Consider the following 19,112-nt stretch of genomic DNA (forward strand, 5'->3'; position numbering starts at 1 on the left):
TCCACCTATTGAAGACATGATAAGTTGAATTTGTTAATGGATAAATGTATATGAACCAAATAACAAGGACTAGAACTTTAGTTGCTGCAAGTTTCATTCTCCATAAAGAAACAACACACCTCTTCAGACATTCATAGACTACTGATTAATAAATCTTCATAATAAAACGTTTTACAGAAACCCAGGATTGGACTTCTATCCTAAGTGCATCCAATAAAAACAGCTATACTTCTTTTGAACACATCATGCACATTAAATTTATTTAGTCATTACCCTTTTTTAGATTCTCAATCGTTGCATGCAATTGCAGATTAACTATTGTGCTGGCTGTACAGGACAGTGCTATTTATATTTAAAATAAGGTGTAAACATGTAATTACAATGTTAATTGCAGCAATACTCACACCCAATATCCTCTCTTTATTTAACCTGCAAGTGTTTACTTCCTTTCCATCACCCACTCTTGTTTCAAAAATAAAGATCTCTGTTCTTGGAACATAATACGATTGGACAGCAGGGGGCGTGGTTACACAGATCACTGCTGATTTTTACAAATAAAAAAAAAATCACACTTTGACAAACATGAATGTGGTTCAGAAATAATAATGATGAATGCAGAAGAATACAGAATGATTTTATTCCATTGTTGGTGCTGAAACATGAAAATATAACTGAAGCATAAGGAAACAAAAAATCTAAAGATGCATATGTATTAATTCACACCACAAATTCAAACATATTATAAAACTTATTTGTTCACCAGTGTCATTAAGTGAATATTAACATACACAGCTTTCGAAAATAATGTTATGTTTGTCCTCAATGCCAAACACAGCTTCCATTAAATGTTTCATAACAACACAACAAAGTATGTGTATCACAGTGTGAACGCTACACATATACAGTTATACAGTAGTCATTAAGTGCTTTTGAGTCTAATTTTGATTCACTTTCTAGAATCACATTTTTTTTTATATCCTGTTTTTTTTTTTATCCAACTCCAAGGAAAGTTCTTAAATAGTTACAGTAAAGCAATATTAGAAACACTTTACAATAATGTTCAATTTGTTAACATAGTTAATGCAGTGGGTATCACTAACTAACAATGAATAATCCTTATGCATACATCATGTGTAAACATCATCAATGTTTAAATTTATACTATAAGCTTCTTTAAAAATAAAACTATATTAGTAGATGCAGAAATAGTTCATTGCTAGTTCAAATTAAACCTTATTGTAAAGGGTTAACAAAGTCTTATTTTGATTAATATACAACAAGACATGAGCCTGATGATTCCAGCCAGAAATTGCCAGTGACCAGTTAAAGGGATAGTTCACCCGAATGGAAAGCTCTGTCATCATTTACTCACCCTCATGTCGCTCCGAATCTGCATGTCAGTACAAAAGAAGACATTTGGAAACATGTCTTGTCATTTTCTCTCAATGTGATTCAATGCTCTGTTTCGAAAAATGACTGTTATTGTACGGACCATTTTTGGAAGATTTGTTTTTCGAAGAAAACACAAACTCAAACAGGTTATATAAGGACATGAGGGTAAGAAAATTATGACAGTCTTTTAATTTTATGTGAACTATTCTCTAGCATTAATGCTTGAGCTGTTCATTTTTGCAAATCCAGTAAATCTGGTACCTGGTTAAGTAACCCATACATGTCCAAACCAGTGCTCTAAAAACCAGTTGCAGCAGTAATCGCTGAGAGAGTCTGTGTAGCCACAGTACGCAAGGCAAACGTGGGCACAGAGAGATCCATGAGGAGGAAGAGCTGGTGTTGGGAACTCTGCAGGCCATAACACTTACACTCATCTGTTACAAGGTAACACTGCACAGGGACGTGGGTAAAACCCTGAGAGAAATCCTCCGAGGTAGTCGAGGCTGACGAAACTGATGCCTCCTGACAGTTAAAATATCGAGTCATGGCAAATGTATAAAAAAGACGGAGGAGCTCCAAGCGCCTGCCTGACGAGAGGAGAGGCGTAGCCTCCGAAGGAGCGCCACTGCGCACACGAGGGCAGACGGTGACGGCACGGCGAGATTCACGGTTGATGAGGAGAAGCGCCTGGATGTCCCAGCGAAGGCTAACAGATAGGGGAAGAGTAGAATGTTTGGCCTGCTCCAAACAGTTACGCAGGTTCTCCACAAAAGTGGACCAAAAACGACCGATAAGCTCATTCTCTGCCTTGTATAAAGAGGGTTTGGGGCCACAGAGGACACACACGTGAACTCCAGGCAGTAGTTGGAAACTGAGTAAGCGAATTGCGACGGTAGGACTTCCTTGGGGAAGGAAGACGGGGTAGTCACATGAAGATGCACCGGAGAGCGAGTGCACCAAGACTGAGAGCACAACAACTTCCTGGGACGACAGTCGAGACCACCACTTCTCCGTGGCCTGTGCCACACGGCCGTGCACCAGCAGGCAGCCAAATTCACTCTCCGCTGCTTGTGTAAAGGAGTCTAGGGCTTCCTGAAGCAAGCCTGAGTGGGAGAGAAGCAAACAGTCAGCGCACTGCGTCAGATCTCCCATAAATCCCTGTTCGTCACTGACGCGCTCCAGGAGTATGTCAATCAGGCGGTAGCAAGAGCGCAACTCCCGTTTTAGCCGCTCCACATTGCGCATGTTTGCCAGCTCGTCCTGTCCCAGGACCAGGACCATGCAGTTCCACACGTTCTCCAACAGGCGACGCAGCTGCAGCTCACTGATGGCAGGGCCCCCGCCGCCGCTCACCGCAATCAGCATCAGGCTCTCCTGGAAGACACCCCAAACCACACGGCTCCCTCGATCTGTCTCACAGCTCATTAACTGAGCCCCGTGGCCGGCGCCAAACATATGGACACCATTTAGGGAGCCGATGATGGAAAAGGGAAGCTGCTTTGCGGAGCCTCGTGAGAACAGAGGGACCCCACTGGTGGATGTGAGGCACAGAAGTTGGAGGGTCTCTGCTTGCAGCATAGTGAATGTAGACTGGGATGGAAAGTGGCTCTAAACACCAATCAGTGATGGAGACATCTTAAAAAGCCTTTAGGTGCATAAAGACAAAAGAAATGAACACATTAGAACTTCAACATTGAACATACTGCAAAAGACAAACACTGACATGACAACTGTGCACAGTGAGATGGGGTAAGATGCACTCCAGTCCTAATGTGCTTTATTTTTAAATTCTAACATGTTTAGATGTAGAGTTGTTCCGATTCTGATACTAGTATCGGAAATATCACCGATACCACAACAAATTCTTGCATCGGCATCGGCGAGTACATGAACCCATGTTCCGATCCGATACCATTTTCTTAAACAAGACCTAGTTGTGACCGCTAGCTTTGCCTAACCGCTGCACGGTTCTTCTTCTTCTGTTTAGAGCAGCGAAGAAGAAATGAGAACGCGTTAGCAGCACTGATCTATATATGACTGGATCGCTCATCGCGTTCTAAACTGCCAACAGACAGTGAAGCCGCTTCTATATTATAGATCAGTGGTTAGCAGTATGTCCGCTGTTTAGCAGTATTTCAGACTAGACCAACCAGACAGTAAAACGGCGACTAGGGATGCCACAAGTACTGGCACTTCACTACCAAGTCGGTGCTGAAAATGTAAAAACGTGATGATACCAGCGTCTCTGTTGTACCGGTAGTAAGTTACCGACTCCCGAGTATATTCGGTACACGCAGCTGCGTTCAGTCGCTTCCGTGGTAGTCTAAGCGCAGGGCTCCAGACTGTAGCCGAATATAACCCAGTGTCTGTGAATATTAAACTGTAAAATACTATTTAAATATTACTCCTGCAAATTCTACATCTCTGTGGGTGAGGGTTAGGATTTTAATAAATAAAAAGAAAACAAGTAGATAGAATAGAAATATAATATACAACCCGAATTCCGGAAAAGTTGGGACGTTTTTTAAATTTTAATAAAATGAAAACTAAAGGAATTTCAAATCACATGAGCCAATATTTTATTCACAATAGAACATAGATAACGTAGCAAATGTTTAAACTGAGAAATTTTACACTTTTATCCACTTAATTAGCTCATTTAAAATTTAATACCTGCTACAGGTCTCAAAAAAGTTGGCACGGGGGCAACAAATGGCTAAAAAAGCAAGCAGTTTTGAAAAGATTCAGCTGGGAGAACATCTAGTGATTAATTAAGTTAATTGATATCAGGTCTGTAACATGATTAGCTATAAAAGCTTTGTCTTAGAGAAGCAGAGTCTCTCAGAAGTAAAGTTAGGCAGAGGCTCTCCAATCTGTGAAAGACTGCGTAAAAAAATTGTGGAAAACTTTTAAAACAATGTTCCTCAACGTCAAATTGCAAAGGCTTTGCAAATCTCATCATCTACAGTGCATAACATCATCAAAAGATTCAGAGAAACTGGAGAAATCTCTGTGCGTAAGGGACAAGGCCGGAGACCTTTATTGGATGCCAGTGGTCTTCGGGCTCTCAGACGACACTGCATCACTCATCGGCATGATTGTGTCAATGACATTACTAAATGGGCCCAGGAATACTTTCAGAAACCACTGTCGGTAAACACAATCCGCCGTGCCATCAGCAGATGCCAACTAAAGCTCTATCATGCAAAAAGGAAGCCATATGTGAACATGGTCCAGAAGCGCCGTCGTGTCCTGTGGGCCAAGGCTCATTTAAAATGGACTATTTCAAAGTGGAGTAGTGTTTTATGGTCAGACGAGTCCAAATTTGACATTTTTGTTGGAAATCACGGACGCCGTGTCCTCCGGGCTAAAGAGGAGGGAGACCTTCCAGCATGTTATCAGCGTTCAGTTCAAAAGCCAGCATCTCTGATGGTATGGGGGTGCATAAGTGCATACGGTATGGGCAGCTTGCATGTTTTGGAAGGCTCTGTGAATGCTGAAAGGTATATAAAGGTTTTAGAGCAACATATGCTTCCCTCCAAACAACGTCTATTTCAGGGAAGGCCTTGTTTATTTCAGCAGGACAATGTAAAACCACATACTGCAGCTATAACAACAGCATGGCTTCGTCGTAGAAGAGTCCGGGTGCTAACCTGGCCTGCCTGCAGTCCAGATCTTTCACCTATAGAGAACATTTGGCGCATCATTAAACGAAAAATACGTCAAAGACGACCACGAACTCTTCAGCAGCTGGAAATCTATATAAGGCAAGAATGGGACCAAATTCCAACAGTAAAACTCCAGCAACTCATAGCCTCAATGCCCAGACGTCTTCAAACTGTTTTGAAAAGAAAAGGAGATGCTACACCATGGTAAACATGCCCCGTCCCAACTATTTTGAGACCTGTAGCAGAAATCAAAATTGAAATGAGCTCATTTTGTGCATAAAATTGTAAAATTTCTCAGTTTAAACATTTGCTATGTTATCTATGTTCTATTGTAAATAAAATATTGGCTCATGTGATTTGAAAGTCTTTTAGTTTTCATTTTATTAAAATTTAAAAAAACGTCCCAACTTTTCCGGAATTCGGGTTGTAGAGTGCTAGTGTTAGAGGGTCAAGTTTAGATGGAAGAGAATGTGTCTATAGCCATTTCTTGAAGATGGCTAAAGACTCGAGTTGGACGAGTCATTCCACCAGCAGGGAATGGATAAACTAAAAGTCAATCCCACCCATTTCTTTAAAGAATGTATAAACTATGTTTATTAATATGTAGGTATTAATGTCAATACATAATAATATATTTTATGTTATTAAAATACATATTCATTAATGATCCTGTTCATTTTATATTATTTGTATTTAATATGATATAATACTTTATATTATATAACATACTAAATCAATTGTGCCATTGTGTTTTGTCAATTTAGCTGAATAATTGTATAACCGATGACAAAGCAGAACCCCAGTAAAAGAGATTAGTCTTAAGTACATTTATTTTATGACTTATGTAAATGATTATAAATATATGTACGTTTAATTGCCCATATTTTAATTGAAGAAACGTGACAGTCTATTTGAGACATTATGCTTTCGAACTGAAATATATATTTGACTCATGTAATTAATAAATAATAACCCGCGAAATCCACAAACATATTAAATAATAATAATACTAGTCACAAAACGTGATCCACAAATCCCACATTAACTAAAATGGAAAAACACCTTGTGTTTGCCCCGGGCGGCATCTTAACGTTACCCTTTACTAACTGGAAAAGCTGGTCTTCATGTGAAGTGTATGCTAACGTCACACATCTGCGTCAAAATGACGAAATTATTTTTGCTTGTGTATTTTTCGTCAGTATTAATTGTGAACAAACCTGTTAACGTTAATACACGCCGAAACATTTACAGCCTGGTGTAATACGCGTTCGGTTAGTTCGCATAAGTTTGACCAGAGGTTTTTCCACACACAATTAAGCCGCTAATGACTTGAGAAGACAACTGCTAATAAGAAAAAACAATTCAATAATTGTCTTGCCTGACTTTGGGAGTTGTAAACTTCACGTATCCACAGCAACATCTCAGCGGTTCCGCTCTTCTTCGCAGCCAATGAAAGTAAAAGAGAACTGATGGCTCCATACCGCCACCTTCCGGAGATTACATGTGAACGCAAGTACAGTCTATAAAACACTTCATGATCTTGTTGTTGGTTCCGTTTAGAATTATTCAGCACTGAACTGCAAATATACGTATGACTTACGCTGATTTAACATTTTATTTTATCACTCCTGAACAGTCTCACTTGAAGTACAAAACTTTTAATTTAAAATAATCAACACCCTCTTATATTCAACAACACTTGGATTAAGTCAAATCTGAGAGATTATATTTATTATTATTATTATTTTAACAGGAATTAGCAACCAAAAATAGATTTTAACATGCCACAATTATTCACTGGTATGTTTAAAATTGCGGAAAAAAAGTTAATCAAATACATTGTTTTTTTTTTACATTTATAACTTAAATTGGTCTTGCTACGGTGTTCTTTTTAAAACACGCAAAGTTTATTTTTAACCATGCAACACCTAAAAAAAAATAATAATAAAAAAACTGAGATCAAATCAAATCAAAACAGTATATTTAACTTAACCACTTATTTTAAAGTATTAAATGCTTAGTTCATACCAAAATGAATGAATTTCACACCTTGAAATGCAATCAACTCTGTATTGACTACCATTGTGTGACTCTTACAATTGACAAGTCAAATGTAAACCACTGGATATCTCTGAGTGATGCTGTTGTCTTTGGCATTGCTTAAGCATAGGCTATCCATCTAAACAAGCCAAAGAAAGTAATCATTTAAACAGTGAAGAAATCATGACAGAACGTAATCAATCACAGTCATGGACGGGACTCCATTTTTCCTCAACCGCACAGACTTCACTCAGCAAATTTCTGGTGAGAACATGGTTCGTTGTTTTTAGTCCTTTTAAGCCAGTATAAACCGCTGAAAGATGGTTTGTTTCATTTAACCTACTAGACTCTTATTTCCTCAACTAAATGGTAATTCTCAGACATACAACGCATGTAATTTTAAAAACATTTTATTTTAGTCCAGCTCTTTTCCTGTTCCTCTTTACGCCATCATAGCATACAGTATATAACATCATCAGTTCTGAAAAAGCTGAATTGCTAAGCCTCATTTCTATCATGGTAAACAGTACTACAATGACAAGAATATGTGCCAGAGAACTAAATTATTCCATATTCAAGAAAGGAGGAGGCAGCTATTAAGTTACAAAGAAAACAAGTACAAGAAAAGTAATTCAATGTAATTTTACATTTGTGATTTAGATTTGCTGACTGGCTTTTCATTCGTAATACTTTATCCTGTGCAAACTACAAAATGGCTGTTTTGGGGGTCCCAAAAATCCAACAAAAAGACACGAAATAATTTCTGCACAATTATTTTAGGAATGAACGAGAAATCAGGATTTACAAATCACATCGCTGCCTTTTCAAGATTTTTACGTTACATCAAGGTAGATTGACAGAAAATAACATTACAATTGATCGGAATGCAATTTTATGGCTTTTTGATTTTTCTTCATTAACAAGGCACCAGAGAGGAATGATAGGATTGTTGCACCTCATAGAAGATAAATCAATAAAATCGGCAAAAAGCCTTAAAGAAAGGCTCCTTGGCAGAGTCGCAGAACTGGCAAGGAGTGGATACTTGAGACATCACTGGTCCTCTTTACATGCCCATTCGGATACTCTGAATGATCTGGAATATTGCTGAGGAGAAGAAAAAAAAAAGAGTGACATTACAGAAAAGTTGAGGAGGAAGTCAATCTTAACATAAATTTTCAGGTATATAATGGGACATTGCGCTAGTGGATATCTAGGTTTCTTCCTGCTTTTGTCTCATAAAAGTAAATCTAATCTAATCTAATAAAAAGTAATCTGTATTTCCAAAAAGAGTGTGATCTCTAACAAAGCAAATCATATTCTTTTGTGAATCGAATCAAATAAAAAGATTGCAAAATCATCCAAGGCACAAAAGTAAGGGCAAGATGACCAAAAACATGCAACGCAAATATAATTTGTACAAAGCAAACAGATTCTTGAAGGCAATGAGTAAAAACTCTGCGAGAGCTGACGGCAACCCAGAAGAATGTGCCACATCAGATCTGGATGGTGCGGTTTATGACGTTGTCAAAAAGACTACATCTTTAAAGCTATGTCTCAAAGCCTCCAAGCCAGCTGGAAATGAGATCCACTACTCTTCCTGCGAGTACTTAAACGGTTGTTGGAAATGTTCTTCAATGCTGTTTCCAGAATAGCAACACCTGCAGATCCACGTGTTGCACCCAGTGAAAACAAGCAGATAAACTCATGCTATCAGTCTGGCCTTGTCCATGTAAACAGTGTGCGTTATTATCTCAGCCTTCACTACAGTGCAAGGTCTGACAGTGTGTGCCAAAAAATGAGTGGAGGTCCGCTTGGTCTGTCTACCTTGGGCTAAACAAAAAGTACAGCATATGCTAATATAACAATAAAATACCATCTAATGTAATGCGTTTCTCATTTGATGTGGATGTGACAGATCCCTCGTTAATGTATTTGTGTTGGTTACTCACCTGAACCACAGACAACAAAGATGAAGAGCGCCAAGAGCCACGGTCCTACCGAGACTTTATCATCACTGACGTTTCTCTGCGTGAATTTACAGTCAAGTCAGATGAAAATGCGCATTTTCGTTGTCATTTAAATGTAGTAGTGCAGTAGGATTTAGCAATAAAAGTATATACACATTGCAGTATTAAGAACCACTATTTTACTGCAAAACTAGTAACTCTTTATATTAATAGTTTAATCAAACGTCTTACTTTACAATCTGTTAAGTTAATACACTACATTAAGTTAATTTGACTTCTGTTGATACGCTATTGAAGATCACGAAGAGTTGGGTTACCGAGGATTTGACGTTGCCTCTCTGGGTGATGTTTTTGCTGTGTTTCTCGTTGGCCATACGAATCCTCTGTTTGGCGACCATCGTTGCAGATGCTGGTGGATTGTGAAGTGAGCTGGAAACGGTCACAAATGTGACGAACACAAATTAGTGAGGATGAAGAGAACACGACGTCGATTTTTGTCTACGTACCACGTACTCAGAATGTAAGCTCCGCCCACACCGGAAGAACGCAATGGGCTGACGCTCGGACCGCCCAGCTTTTTGAAAAGAACGTTAACAAGATGTTTGCTAAAATTAGCTTTTAACATTTTGTTTCAGCCTTGCGTAGTGTGTCATAAAGCTTGTTAAGCCTTTCTTATCGATAAGACCTTAAATTGGGATATTAATCTGGGATTCTTGCACAGTGTCTGTGGTGTTCTTATTTTTAATTGCATTAGGTTACATGCCAGTTATATTTGGTTTAAAACAGCCAGTAGTGTAACATTATTCCTATAGCAACTACTGATTTATTGTAGAAATTGTTCTTTATGAGTGAGAATAAATCGTTTGAACGGGTTTGTAACAGTCTGGGCTTTGAATTACTATCCATTTATTAGCTGAACTGGGACATATGAATGTATGATGATTACTTACGGAACAGCTGATTTATTTATTTATTTTCATGCCAAACGACTTGCATAACATTGCATAACAAGTGCAGAACAACAGGAACAATAGAAAAAAACACATATAATGTAATAATAATAATAATAACAACAATTCATTTATAGACTACACGGTATATATATATAAAGACAAAACAGGAACTGTCTACTAAAATGGACAGTTCTTACCCAAAGTTTTCATTTGTGTATAAAAAAAAAAAAATAAATAAATAAATGTTATTTGTGTCTTTAAAAATAATGTAATTGATACGATAATTTGACATGTAATAAAGAAAAACTATATCAAAATAATAGTAAGTATTTATTTAGATTCTGGCTTTTTTTTCCCGAGATAGATAGACCTACAGAAATCGTAAAAAAAAAAAAAAAAAAAAACGAAATTATTCACAATTTTATATTCAATTTTGGCTCCTTTTCGGGGACGAGGCCAGATTCATTCAACGACCAAATTCCATTGAACGTGTATTTGAAAAGATGATGTGGGACAAGCTTTTTAATATTATTATTATTATATTTTAAAAAAATTGGAGTAACGACCCGTTCCAAAACCAAGACGTTCTTTGTCCAATTGTGTGAGCCCACCTCAAGCAGTCGCCAACCAATCCCAGCGTGACTTCCTGGATTACCCGTATGAACCTCAGTACACCACTTCCTGCTTTCAGTTCAGTGACAGTCACAAATCGTCGTGGGAAAGATGCGTTGGTTACCTCTCTCGGTGGTACTGTTATGGGCCTGTTCTCTTTACAGTGCTTCTGCGGATAACAATGGCGTCAAGAAAATGAAGGTGCAATTTGCCACCGGTCCACTTCTCAAATTCCAGATCTGGTGAGTGAGAGTTTAGGCGTTTTTATGTCGCCCGGTCCCCGGTACAGGCCAACCAGTGTATGACATTGAGTGTGTTGATAGTAACGTTAGCACGGCGCGGCTTGGCTTGATTAACCTTGCAGATGTATTAACCACGCTTAGTGGAAAGTGTACTGTGACAGAAGCGTGAATTTGTCTCATATGGAACTAATAGTGTCGCAGATAACCTCAGCAGGATGTTATAATCGTCCGATAATCCGGTATTGTGCTCATTTTCGACACCATGCCGAGTATTACCCCTTCGTTGAAATCGCTACTCGATTGCCTAATCCTAACCCCTCCCCCACACCTAACCCTAAACCTGCCAATGCCAAGGGTCTAATAATTTGAGGATTAGCCAGTAAGTGTATATATCTGCGTGCTTGCACTTAGTAATTTGAGACACTGCACGTTTAATAATGCAGCTTTTAAGGATTTATAAAGACAATTTGTGTCTGCTATAACATCTAGTTTCCAATGGTGGGCCTTTTATCATAATCTGAAATGGAAATCATTGTTTACTTAGTTACTGCACAATATTTCACAACAACGTGTGGTTGTGAACCAAAGGCTCTGAGGTGTTTCTTCATCATCTTGTTTGTTGTCTGCAGTGTCTCCTGAGGATACAAGCGGGTGTTTGAGGAGTACATGCAGGCTCTGTACCAGCGGTACCCAGACATCCGCATCGAAGGAGAGAACTACCTTCCTCTGCCTGTCTACAGGTGATCACTTACAAACCACTTACATGTCTGTCCTCATGGCCAGTAATAAAAAAAGTGTGTGTGTGTATAAAGACGTGTATGTATATAAAACAAATACACACGCAATCACACACCTTTGCAAAAGATTTATCATTGCTTGTACAGTGTTTACTGGAATGAGAGCTTTTTTCCCTTCTGCTTACAAAATCTGCATTCATGTGCTCACAGTTAAAATAATACACTAATATTGTGAAATGGTGTTACAATTTAAAATAGCTGTTTTCTACTGTAATGTTTTAAAATGTAATGTATTTGAGCAATGTATTTAGCATCATTACTCCAGTCTTCAGTGTCATGGTCCTTCAGAAATCATTCTAAAATGCTGATTTGATGCTCAAGAACGATTTTTTATTAACAATGTTAAAAACAACTTAATATTTATGAAAAAAAACATGATATACTACCATTTAAATGTTTATGGTAATTTTTTTTCTGAAAATATGTATTATGCATCAAAAGGGACAGTAAAAAACTGTATAATGTTACAAAAGATTATTTCAAATAAATGCTGTTCTTTTGAACTTTCTATTCATCAAAATATCCTGAAAAATGTTTCCAAAAAATATTAAGCAGCAAAACTTGTTTTTAACATCGATAATATTGGTTCTTATTGAAAACCGATCACCTGTATTAATTTAATGATAAAACTTCATTAATTAGAGCTTAAATGTTCAGACCATATATAAATGAAAATGTCCGAATGAAATCTTATTTTTTTTTAATTAATGGCTGGTACATGAGACGTTGTTGGTCATTTATGGTGCTTTTCCACTGGATGGTAAGGGGGCACGGTTCAATACGATTTCAGTACAACAGGGGGAAATTTTTTTTTAATTTGAACAGACAGTACAATTTTGTTTTCACCTAGATGTGAACTTCAAATATTATTACATTATTTTAAATATATATAATCTGCAGTACATACAAGAAATAAATTATTAATTTATTTGATTTAGTTTACAGATAACTCAAATGGCAGAAAGTGATGTCGTATTTGTTTTCTTTATTTTACAGAAGCTCAATGTTTTGTTTTCATTGTGAGTGTAAACAGATAAAAGCACACCTTTATACAGTGATGCATTATTAATAAGACATTAAGTGTTTAAATTTGATTTTCCTGGTTTAAGGAAACAGTTGAAGTGATTGTGCCGGCATGTACTCATACACCCAAAACACATCAGTTCTTGACAGCACATTTGGTACGTTATCGAAATAAAATGGAGTGAACCAAACATAGATGCGCCCCCCTCTGTAATTGATGGAACTGAAGTACAAAGCCATTCATTTACATAACAAATAATAGTTTAGCATTCCGATACGATGCATCGCAAATATGGAAATATTATGGAACATTTGGATTTTTGCTGAATGAGAGAGGTACAAAGCTCCATTTCACAAACAGTTGAGTGCACAAGCCTTTAAAGTATACTACTTTGTCAGTCTAGGAGAGATGCGTTCAGAATCAGCACATGGTCACTGTCTAGTAGGCTGTTTTTATAAATGCATAGGTGGTGCAAATTAGGTGGTGGAATGGACCCCTATTTATAAGCTATTGCTTCTTGGGAGTCCATTTTCAGTTTTTTTCACAATAGAACACTATTGTTCTTTCTGATGTGGCCGGTAGGTAAAATGAGTTTACCCGGCTGGCTGGTGGCGGGTGCTAATTTCCATCCCTGCAACACAAACGCAGAAGAACCACTAGATTAAATCAGCACAGCCAGAGAAGAATTGAACACAACTGTTTTGAACGAGCACACCTTTTTTAACAACCAAAAAGTATTGCTTTCTGTTGCAGAAGTACAGACATTCCTCTCGTTGACAACAGAGTAATTAGCTTGATGGTGATGCGTGGAATGAGATTTATTTTTTATTTTTAGGAGTCTTGGCAGTAAACTATAACAACATGAATAATCCCGTCCACTCTAAATCGATACTAAACTGCAGTGAAAACGCAAACCATGCTGTAACACGCAGTGGAAAAGCGCCATTAGTGTTTCTGTAAAAAACAACACAAATACTACTAATTCAACTAGTGAATGTGTGTGTGAAATTTATTTAAATAGTCTCTCTCTCTCTCTCTCTCTTTTTTTTCTCTTCCAGGCACATTGCTTCCTTTCTGTCTATGTTTAAGCTGTTGTTAATCGGCGTGATCATTGTGGGCAAGGATCCATTTGCTCTATTTGGCATGCAGGCCCCAGGTCTCTGGGTTTGGAGTCAGGAGAATAAGGCAAGTTATTATACTTTTCCTATTGAGAGATTTTCATTTGGTGGTTTAGATTGTAGTTCTTCACTAAAATCTGTTTGGGTAGTATGTTCAAAATACAAACTTTTTCCCCATGGAGCTCATTAGTCTGTAACTTTGTCACCTAAGTGATGTTTGTGGTTATAGGAGAAAACGTAATACACTGGGACCAAAGGGCAAGCTCTCATGTTAATGTTCAACTGACCGTTTCTGCGCTGTTTCTGAAATGTATCCATCAAAGTACAGAAGAAAGATTTGAACCTTCAGCCTTCTTTGATTTGTTTCAGTTTGAAAAAGTAAAAAAAAAAGTTATGCATCAGCTATCCATTAAAGTCTCATACATACAAACAAACTAGCTGTAGAAATGCTTATTTGATGTGTTTTTCTTTTTCTTTTTTTTAGATATATGCCTGTATGATGGTGTTCTTCTTCAGCAATATGATCGAAAATCAGTGTATGTCTACGGGTGCTTTTGAAATCACGCTCAATGGTAAGTGTATTTGATTTAAAAAATGTAGTATATTACTATGTTAATGTGTTAATTTGTATTAGTATTAATATTAATAGTCATTTATTTTATTTTTGGTATGAAGTATTTTGGCCTTTATTTTTCCTTTATGTAAAATGGGATGACTGAATGATTTTATAGTTTAGAAAATACTTATGACCCCTTTCAGAACAACATAATCTGTCTTAACCCAGGGAATTGTTTTGTGTGGAATAGATGCACATTGAAAATCTATTTTGCAAGAAGTTATTAAAGCAGAAGAATTGGAGTTGCTCTCTGTCCATTAGACATGCTAAGTTTGTTGATGTTTTTAAACAGAAGCAGTGTGCTGGTAGCCTAATTTGGTGGTTTAGATTGGCAGAAGTTAGAAAAATTATGTTTCACTATGGTAACACTATTTGGGGCAAAAAAATGTTTTTTTTTTGGTTAGATGTTCCAGTTTGGTCCAAGCTGGAGTCAGGCCACTTGCCTTCCATGCAGCAACTAGTCCAAATCCTTGAGAATGAGATGAAGATGAACGTGCACATGGACACACTTCCACACCATCGCTCGTAACCTTGCCTCTGATTCGCTGATTGGAGCCGGTGACCCCTCCATGTATGTTTAACCATCATAACCCTACCAAGTATTAAATTTACTTCTATTATTTAAAATACTCTCTTTTGTTTAAAATATTTTTATAATGTAGTAGTTTTTGACACAAAGATAGCCTTAGATGCTGACATATTTAAAATAAATATTACTACTGTCTATAATGTATGCACTAGGGGTGGGCAATATAGCCTCAATTATATCATGATATTTCAAGAATATGTGTGATAACAATATTTTTGAAGATATAGATAGGTGTAAGTGTCCAGGTACAGAAACTGAGTAATCAAATGTAAGTAGCATTACATAGTGTTTACTGTATACATTTAAATATAGATTAATTCTTGTTAAAACTGTCATGGGTGATGTGGGGAAAAAATATAACACATTTTTTTGTTTTTATGGAAATATCACGATTTTATCATTATTCTTTTTCATGTTGATTTTACTATTTTGAAAGTTGTCTGAGCATTACAGCCAAACTCATTTCCCTATTATAAAGACAAAGCCTTATATTAGCCAACGGCTAATAAATTCTCAGATTTCACTCGCCAGTATGTGAGAACCATATTCTTTGTTGTATTTTCCTGTCAAAATAAGTGTTCCTGTTTTTTACAGAAACACTGAATGACCAAAAAAGTCCACCACCAGTCCAGTTAAAATGTTCGGTTAAAATGACTAATATGCATTCAAACATGGTTATCAAGTTTACTTTTAATTACTGAAGTTTTGTTATTAAATATCGAGGTGTAGGCGGTTGCAATGGGTCGGGTATTGGTAAACATAATGATCGCTCACCGCTGTCAATGTTTTTTGTGCCTTTGAATCATGTCGTCATGTCACTCCGCAAGTAGTCCAATAATTTGTCACGATTGAAGTTTAAAGTGTACCCGCACCGTTCTGAATGCGCACACACCCAACCATCTACTCATGTGAACAGCTTCAGTTGACTGACGAAGACCGTGAACACGGATGATTCATGTAACCAAATCCAATATATTGTCTTTCATTTTTATATGCAGGTCTAGTAAAATTTTACCAATCAATTGATCACTTTTGTCATGATTCCATAACATTAATGTTAAATGATTCTGGGCTAACTTAGCAAAGTAACGCCATGTTGGTTATTGCTTACTTCTAGCTAGAAAGTTTAGCAGCTTCTACAAGGCTCGAAATTGCCAACATTTTTGTCTCATATGCTCCTGAAATTTAATCTGTGCGACCTAAAAATATATTTGGGAGTAACGTTATACGCACGGAGCATATGAGCATATCTGTCCACTAATGACTCGTCCGATTTGCGAACTAATGACTCCTTTGAACCGATTCACTTTAATGAATGCTTAAATCTGATCTGGGTCGAGTTTCCTGATAACAATGTATCTTAGCTCTGAAGAGCGCGCTCAACGTGCAAGTTTATAAACGCTCACCGCAAATCCACACGCTTTTCCCAAAAACTTTACTTGACATGAACGCGTTCTACGTGCTACTAAAGAGTCGCTGTCCATTCGCGAAATTCGTGATGAAATATAACCTATTGAATCGTATTCTGAACGTTCAACCTAATAATCGTCTTCTGTTGTGAAATAGCAATCCTAGAAGTCTATAATAAAGCACTGACAAAGTGCACCGTATAGTTTCCTGCTTTTTTGTCCTTTGTCGATCACACCTATGCATTATAGCCTTGTTGTTTCCACACACTGCTGCCACACAACGGTGTTCAAACACCTTATAAAAGTGATTTTTGCCTTCTATGGCACCTTTAAGAATCTCCATAGGATTCTATAGGCCCCTCTTGTTGTCTTTGTCATTTTCCCCACCAGATGGCATCAGAGACATTCAGTGACCTAGGTCCTGATGGATCATGTTTTTAAATGTGAAGAAATTGTCTTTGTTTTTTGGTGAAAAATGTATAAAAATGCACATTTTAACAACAATATACAGAATTTGAGTATAAAATAAAAAATCCCCAAAAAGAACCCTACATAATATTTACAATCGTGTATTTAGCAAATGCTTTTATCCAAAGCAACTTACAGTGCATTCTGGCTGTACACGTTTTTATTTTATTTTTTACCGACCTGTGTGTTCCCTGGGAAATGAACCCACAATCTTTTGCACTGTAAACACAGTGCTCTAAATTGTGCCATTTTAAGCCTTTGGGTCATTTAGACCTATGAGGGACACTTTTGTAATATGTTCAGGAGGGATGGATGAGGGTTAAAATACAAATTAAAAAAAACCTACTGACACCAACATTTTGAACAGTAGTTTAATGGTTAAGTAAGCACAACACTAAAACTTAAAAGTGAAATTTAATGTTTTGACTTCTCTTAATCTGAGTGTGTGTGTGTGTGTGTGTGTGTGTGTGTGTGTGTATATATATATATATATATATATATATATATATATATAAATATATATAAATAAATAAATATATTCTATTTGAATATACTTTTAAAAAAATAATTTATTCATGTGGTGCAAAGCTGAATTTTCAGCATCATTACTCCAGCCTTCAGTGTCACATGTAACATCCAGTCTATCACATGATCATTTAGAAATCATTCTAATATTCTGATTTATTATGAGTGTTGGAAACAGTTCTGCTGTCTAATATATTTGATGAATAAAAGGACTGCATTTATTCAAAATAAAGAAATTCTAATAATATATATTCTAACAATATATTTTCTTTACTATTACTTTTTATCAATTTAACACATCCTTGCTAAATAAAAGTATTGATTTTATTTAAAGAAAGAAAGAAAAAAAATTACTGACCCCAAATTACTGACCAGTAGTGTATATTGTATTACAAAATATTTAAATTTTAAAAACATAGCTTTTTTTTTTTTTTTTACTTTTTATTCATCAAAATATCCTAAAAAAGTATCACATGTTCTGAAAAAATATTAAGCAGCAGAACTGATTCCAACTTTGATAATGAATCATCATATTAGAATGATTCCTAAAGGATCATGTGATAATGATCCTAAAAATTCAGCTTTGCATCACAGAAATAACTGATAATTTAAAGTATAATAAATTTAAAAACAATTATTTTAAATTGTAATAATATATCACAATATTATTTTTTTTCTGTATTTTTGATCAAATAAATGCAGGCTTGATGAGCAGAAGAAACTTTTTTCAAAAACATAAAAAATAGTAATGTTTCCAAACTTTTGGTCTGTACTATATATATATATAATACATACATATTAATATACTTGTTTATGAAACCGTGAGTTAAAGCAGATGCTATTGCATTTTCCCACTTTAGGTGAATTAATTTACTCTGTACTTTTTCCACATTGTCTTTCAGTTCTGTGGTGAAGCTCTCCTATGGTTGTGAGGTGACGTTTATGAAGGTTTGCTCTGAAAGTAGAGACTCTACTAGCGCACGCCCGATGTTCTGTGTTCTCCTCACTGTGCCCCTCGGAGATGCACCAGCTACAGATGCTGGTGTGGGATCTACGGCAACAACAGTGGCCATATAATTATTGCATCCCATCTCTTGTACAATAACCATTTGGTTCAAATCAGGATATATGTTCACAATGACTCCAATTTTCATTTTAGTTCAGTTAGCTCAGTCAACAATTTATGATGGCATGTTTTTCTTTCACATCCTACTGTACTGCTAACTCTTGGTCTTTGTTTTATTTGATTAGTAGATATGAAAAGCTCCTAACTTATACACCCAACCCCCATCATGATTATTAAACAACTAAGTAACATTAATTATATTTCTTAGCCCTGGATTTTATATTGCTTTGTATAGCTTAACATGTTTACTAAAAGGATAATAAAATTGAATAGAACTAAATATCGTTGTTTATTGTTGGAGAACAGACTTTCATGTGCTTTTACAGTCTTAAAAAATGTGCAGTAATAAAATTAAGTCAATTTTGATTTCATGTGGACTTTAATAGCTTTTCAACATGGAGTTATATTTCTATAATTGGAATAATAAGAACTTGATTATATTGCAATACTAATAGAGGGGTACTTAATTACTGTTGCATCATGTTTTCACGCAGTAAAGAAAAGCAAAGAGGACACTGACAACATGACGACAGACAAGAAAGAGCAGGCTACATTTGGAATAAAAT

At 36.4% G+C, this 19,112-nt stretch overlaps 3 protein-coding genes across 4 annotated transcripts; 1 reads left to right on the plus strand and 2 right to left on the minus strand.

Moving 5' to 3' along the window:
- Window positions 1-1,488: 1,488 nt before the first annotated feature.
- On the minus strand, window positions 1,489-6,627 carry fuz (fuzzy planar cell polarity protein). Of its 2 annotated transcripts, none has more exons than XM_059502321.1 (2): window positions 6,444-6,627; window positions 1,489-3,037 (listed from the first exon to the last, which is right to left on the minus strand). In XM_059502321.1, the coding sequence occupies exon 2, from the start codon at window positions 2,968-2,970 to the stop codon at window positions 1,690-1,692; it is 1,281 nt and encodes a 426-aa protein (XP_059358304.1). In that variant the 5' UTR covers window positions 2,971-3,037; window positions 6,444-6,627; the 3' UTR covers window positions 1,489-1,689. The 2 variants fall into 2 exon arrangements, with proteins under 2 accessions (XP_059358304.1, XP_059358305.1); XM_059502322.1 differs by lacking the exon at window positions 6,444-6,627 and adding an exon at window positions 6,278-6,394.
- Window positions 6,628-7,496: 869 nt separating this feature from the next.
- zgc:92744 (uncharacterized protein LOC436846 homolog) lies at window positions 7,497-9,582 on the minus strand. Its single transcript, XM_059502323.1, has 3 exons — window positions 9,385-9,582; window positions 9,050-9,125; window positions 7,497-8,204 (listed from the first exon to the last, which is right to left on the minus strand). Exons 1-3 carry the CDS (start codon window positions 9,463-9,465, stop codon window positions 8,164-8,166), a joined length of 198 nt encoding a protein of 65 aa, XP_059358306.1. The 5' UTR covers window positions 9,466-9,582; the 3' UTR covers window positions 7,497-8,163.
- Window positions 9,583-10,698: 1,116 nt separating this feature from the next.
- On the plus strand, window positions 10,699-18,826 carry selenot1a (selenoprotein T, 1a). Its single transcript, XM_059502324.1, has 6 exons — window positions 10,699-10,874; window positions 11,504-11,614; window positions 13,754-13,880; window positions 14,298-14,385; window positions 14,834-15,000; window positions 18,323-18,826. The coding sequence occupies exons 1-5, from the start codon at window positions 10,744-10,746 to the stop codon at window positions 14,956-14,958; spliced, it is 582 nt and encodes a 193-aa protein (XP_059358307.1). The 5' UTR covers window positions 10,699-10,743; the 3' UTR covers window positions 14,959-15,000; window positions 18,323-18,826.
- The last annotated feature ends 286 nt before the right edge of the window (window positions 18,827-19,112 follow it).

Source organism: Carassius carassius, chromosome 20 (assembly GCF_963082965.1).
Source record: "Carassius carassius chromosome 20, fCarCar2.1, whole genome shotgun sequence".
NCBI classification, from domain to species: domain Eukaryota; kingdom Metazoa; phylum Chordata; class Actinopteri; order Cypriniformes; family Cyprinidae; genus Carassius; species Carassius carassius.

Excerpts from the sequence above, each read along its gene's own strand:
- fuz (XM_059502321.1), bottom strand. The coding sequence starts at position 2,970 with ATGCTGCAAGCAGAGACCCTCCAACTTCTGTGCCTCACATCCACCAGT.
- zgc:92744 (XM_059502323.1), bottom strand. The coding sequence starts at position 9,465 with ATGGTCGCCAAACAGAGGATTCGTATGGCCAACGAGAAACACAGCAAA. Across the intron at positions 9,126-9,384 it reads GAGGCAACGTCAAATCCTCG|AGAAACGTCAGTGATGATAA; the intron begins GTAACCCAACTC and ends AAATTCACGCAG. Across the intron at positions 8,205-9,049 it reads CTTTGTTGTCTGTGGTTCAG|CAATATTCCAGATCATTCAG; the intron begins GTGAGTAACCAA and ends TCTTCTCCTCAG.